A 5,750-nucleotide genomic window follows, 5' to 3' on the forward strand; every position below is an offset into this window, starting at 1 on the left:
ATTATAACAATATTGGCACTTTGTTTTGAAGAAAAGAAATTGCGTCTAAACGGTGCGGGTGGATGTGTCGTTCCTACTACTTAGGCATCACAAAATGATTTGGTAAGCCCAACCTTTTTTTGCGCCACGAAACAGGTGCCCTTAGTTATACCGATGCATAATCTAATTTATTAAACCATAGCAATCTCTTTGATAAATTTTTTTTTAACCACACGCTTTTAATCTCATGATTTTAAACATATATGATTTAAATGATTCAATGTTTTTCCACGAAGTAGAAAAAAATCAAATATTTAGAATAATAATATCACAATATTATAAACTATAATGTTATAAAATAAAATAATGTTTGGAAATTGTATAAGTACTTAACATATTAGATCATTATAAAGCAGCATTAGTTAATTAATACACATGGCATTTATTTTTTGCTGACACATCGGACGAATAATATGTATCTATATATATAATCACGATTTTCTCAATACCCAGGAACCTCTAAATACGACCACTTCTGAAGTGAAATGTTCTGTTAAATTTGTGACATCATACGCGTGTGTCATAGCAGCCCATATGAATCTTTTGGACGAATCTGTAGTGAATGTAAACGAACAATAAATTTTAACTCTGATCGGTGCATCTGTAAGCTCGGTTCTTGATCTCCCTCAGCAGTCTTAAAATCTAAATGTAGCCGGGACTAATAACACGTGCCCAGGTCGCTCTCGTTTTCTGTCAAAGTATTCAAGATAAAATCTTGAATTGATTTAAAAATTTACTTTGAGTTCTAGTATTTCACCACTAATAATATGCGTTATATTATGTGCTTATAACATTTGTATTGATCAAAAACTATAGGTAGATATATTATGATAACAAAATTGATAACTGAATAATATAAATATATAATATATTATGCACGTGATTGTTATACGCTTCAATATATTTATTCTTATTTTCAAAAATGTATAACTCTTTCTAAGTTGTATAAAATTAGAAATTACCTACAATACTTTTAATACAATTAACACAAATTCTCAATTTTAATATTTTAAAGCTACGTTTTATTTAATATAACCACTCTTCAGAATAACAGTGCGAAACGTATGTTACTTCATTGCTATTCTGCACTAGTACCTATAAGATATAATACAACAAATTGCTTTATTCAAACAGTAATTGCTAATAAATTAATTTTTTCACCACATTTTAATTTATGACTATAATAAGTACTGTATTTATCTATAAATATCAATCATTGTGAATTTGTATATACGAGCCAATTTCCAAAGTTAAAAATCATATAATATACTATAAGACAACTTGTTTATAATATAAAACACTTGAATTAAATAAATATTAAGTTGAAAAATACTTGATAAAGTCCGATTAAATAAATATTTTTATATTATTTTATAAGACAATAAATAAATTCAAATCAATAATAAATAAGTTCCGTTTTTTTATTTCCAATAATACATCAAACGAATAGTAAATTAATTGTTCAATATGCATTATTATAATTACGAATACTGTATATATTCATTAAATTCATTGTTTGTTAGATATCAATAAAACCCAAGCTGAAAGTCATACTTTAATGAATACAACATTTAATACCCTTACATAGACATATTATATTATATAGTTTTAAAACAAACAGTTTTCGGTTTGCGTAAACGCATCATGTATTAATAAATTCAATTTAACCTTTATGAAACGTTTCAATCAATCTAATATAATAAATTGATACTTACCAAATACCAATAGTATTATAGTTTGTTCTAATAAAGTAATAATCGTTTTATTTTGATTTGAACGATTTGATAAACACTATATTACTATAATTGAATTCTATAATTTTATATTGATATAATATTATATTCATAATGTTACTTCGTTTTATAACACAGCAGAATAATTATTAAGATTACATCCAGTAATAAATTATTGTTAGACACGTTGATAATATAACTACAAATTAATAACATTTATTTTCACCAATATAGCCAGTTTCGAACCTTATGAACAGTTTTAAAATGTAATATCTACTTAAAATTATTATAATATACCTATTACAAGTTTATGCTTCGTCAAACTATTTCTTTACAGTGTCCGTTTGTGAAATGAAACATACATATTTCTTAGGTTAGATTTAAAATTATTTGAGTGTAATACAACAATATGTTTAAATTAAATAGCACGTGCGATACATACACGCTCATATTATAATACATATATACGCAACATAAGCGGTTGTCCCAACCAAGTTTAATGAATTCCACGAGTTGAGAAAAACGGACTAATTTTTTATTGTAACTTTTTTTAATTAATATAATACTCGTAAACGGTTTTAAAATCTTTTTTTATTTTATGAATTTGAGGAAATTCCCGTTTCCGTCCCTACTCGTATACCAACGAGAATATCAACGTCGTCCTCTCCCATTTCCGCAACAATTATAATGATTCGCACGCTCAATCTTAACCTATCCGGTAACTCGTATTTGTACCGCACAGTTGCTTTTAAAATTATTTCGTCTTTATTGAACAGTAAAATACGCGATCTTGACATTGAATGAACGTTATGAAAATAACAATTAAATTCTTACCCGACCAGCTGATGAAAATTAGCCGTGACGATTCGATTCCACGGTGATTGCGATGGCACGGAGAGACGAAAATTCGACAATTGACGGCCGAAGCCTGACAAAAATACGTTCCGTTATAGCATTTTCATTATATTCTTACCTATTGTGACTTATTGCAGGATAATAAAAACAGGGCGTAAAATTAAACAGAAAAGAACCGATTATGCACCCCTAAAACCCTTAATGGAACAGGTGATTTTCATTTTGGTTTACCTCCGTGATAATTTTTTCGGGTAATGGAATGCTTAGTTAAATTACGTTTTATAATATAGGTAACTATTATTAGTTTATATATAAGTCGATCATTTCTTATTGTGATATCTTAAAATTTAAATGGCTGATTAACTTGATATTATATTTTGATATAATATTATTATATTTAGTTACTGTATGTGTCTATATGTAAAAAATTAAACAAATGCAACAGAGACGTATATATAAAAAAAAATATTTATTTGGAACCATTAAACATCAGTTTGACCTTAAACCATAATTTAGATTATTCGAAAACCGGAACCGGAACCAGAATCTTTTAATGAAATAATCTAATACCGGAACCAGAACGGAAGAAAACACAAAAGGTCCGACAGTCTCTGAAAATAGAACCGTCTAGCAGTATGCCAGTACGGGTAAACATTGTGGTACGGGAATAAAAAAAAAAACCGTACGATGGACGTTATTCGTGAAAATAGCGATTTTCCGCTTTAACCACCCGCGAAGTCCTGGCACTCGACACCGCCCTGACGTTACTTCTTCCATGCGTGTGTGGGCACCCCGACCAGCCCGTGGAGGCCAACCTCGTCGTGGATTCCCGATCCGGCCAAAAACTCATGATAACATTGGAGCCACTGGATCATTTCGTAAGTGCTCCTGCACTCGAATGGCCACTGATCGCACCGGCGGTAACTAGGTCGCCTGTGCACGAAGATGGGCGGGAATAGTGGAAACGGTAGGTGTGGTTCACCGTGATGGTAGTAGTGGTGCCACCATACGTGATGGTGGTAACCCGGACCGCTACCGTGGTCGTGGTCGAAATCGTCATCGTCGTCGTCATCATGCCCGATGTCGTGATAGTCGTGGTCGTAGCCGTGGTCGTGATCGCCGCCACTGCCACCACCATCGTCGTAGTCGTACACGACATGGTCGTCATCGTCCTCCGCGCCGTCATAGTCGGGCACGCCGTCACCGTTAACCACCACAAACCGTGGACTCCTTGTCAACTCGCCACTGAAATTCCCGGCAGTTCGTTGCGGCTTTGTGGCCGTTGGGACAAAGGCGGTCATCATTTCGGCGCTGTCGCAAACGGTCCCAATGACGATCGACAAACAAAGGCCTGCCGTGATTGTCGCCACCGCATAGCCGTCCAACTATAATCGTTAGAAAAAACGAAATGAACTGTAATAAACCTCGTAATAACTAGAGCCTGGATTTGGGTGCATGTAAATTCCACTAAAAATGAATATAGGTAAAAAAAAAAAAGGTACGTGGTAATTTCTACCCTAACATTATGTATTGGTACAACCCAAGCGTATGTAAATTGCGTCCAAACTATAAATTCAATTTAGAAAAGTTGAGCTTATAATAAACTGTCTTGATGTTTTACCCTTCACAACCTTATATATGATATGCTTACTATAAAATCTCAGACGATATCAACAAACGCACTAATCGTTATCTTGTTTATGTACTGGATTTAATATCTGACATTTTGTTCAATAAAAATTATATTAAAAAAAAAAATACAGTCGTTAAAATAAATAATATAAAAATAATAATTTCGTATCAAGTAGGTAGCAGCAGCAGCAATCAAATCAAGAGGTTTAAGTAAGTGCAATATTGTATAGTATATATACTTACAGACTTACAGTAATATTATCCATGTTAATAAATAATAATGAGTTTGGAAATATACACGACAATATAATTATTATAAAAGTCAGTGACTCACCATGGTATTATGCGTCGTCGTCGACACTACAGCAGTTAATAATATTATTGTTATCCGTTCGCGGAGAATGCTACTAACGATTTTTAGACGACGAGCGACATTTTATATAAAATATTATTACTACTTATTACCACCGTGTTTAATTGATTTTCCGTTAGAGTTGCAAGGTCAATCGTAAGATCACTCGACTTCCACGGCCGATAACGATATTTATGTCGATTGTCGCCCATAATATTTACGCTGTTTCGGCGATTACTTTTCATTACGCTTCCTCAAGACGCCCGGTCACGAACCACTGATGTTGGCTGACATCGATTATCACATAAATGTTATTTCGAGCCTAAACCTGATAAAGTTCTGACTTCCGCATCGTACTCAGAATATTCGCAGTGTCGAACGAATCATTTCAATAAATAAATAAATAGCCATGCCAAAACTCAGCCTAAAAGTCTTCGCAATACAATCGCAATCGCGTTTCTTTTTATTTATTTTTTTTTCTTTCATAAAAGCTCACTTCTCCTAAATAATTCAATTTAGGACCTATTATCTTTGGCTGGACTCGGGAAATTCTAAAAAAAATATACGTACCTACCTATCATCCTTAAATATTGGAACGATGTATGTATCGGTAAAGTACTGCAGTGATGCCCAGTTCACCGACAACTGACAAGTACATTAAGTACAAAAATAATGAAAAATTTATCATAAAATATGCATTAACATATTATTATTTAATAGTGATGGGCAACAATATCGATAATTCAGTATGATATCGATGTCATGACAAATTTTCGATATCATATTATTTATTGGGAACTAGTTTTTTTTTCTGATATTCAATTAGCTAGGTAAAGGAAATTTTTGAATTAGTAATTATTATAAGTACCGGAAACTCATAAAAAATGTTGTAACTTATAAGCATTTAAAAATAAAATGTTAACGGAATTCGAAATTAAAATAAATTCCTATTTAACGAGTTTAGTTATTTTGTAATTATTAAAAAAAAAAAAAAAAACAATCTCCTCACATAAATACAAAAACATTGAAAATACATGTGCACATTTTTTTATGTAGACGAAAGTTCGACATTCAAATGAATGATAAAGTTCATCAATAATATGAAAATTACAAATTATTATTAATGGGCAACCATAATT

The 5,750-nt window shown here is 31.9% G+C and overlaps 1 protein-coding gene across 1 annotated transcript; it reads right to left on the reverse strand.

Annotated features, from left to right (window-relative positions):
* Nucleotides 1-3,084: 3,084 nt before the first annotated feature.
* On the reverse strand, nt 3,085-5,513 carry LOC107884038. The gene is made up of 2 exons (XM_016805392.2): nt 4,594-5,513; nt 3,085-4,012 (listed from the first exon to the last, which is right to left on the reverse strand). Exons 1-2 carry the CDS (start codon nt 4,594-4,596, stop codon nt 3,392-3,394), a joined length of 624 nt encoding a protein of 207 aa, XP_016660881.1. The 5' UTR covers nt 4,597-5,513; the 3' UTR covers nt 3,085-3,391.
* Between the last annotated feature and the right edge of the window lie 237 nt (nt 5,514-5,750).

This window comes from Acyrthosiphon pisum, chromosome A1, assembly GCF_005508785.2.
Source record: "Acyrthosiphon pisum isolate AL4f chromosome A1, pea_aphid_22Mar2018_4r6ur, whole genome shotgun sequence".
NCBI lineage: Eukaryota > Metazoa > Arthropoda > Insecta > Hemiptera > Aphididae > Acyrthosiphon > Acyrthosiphon pisum.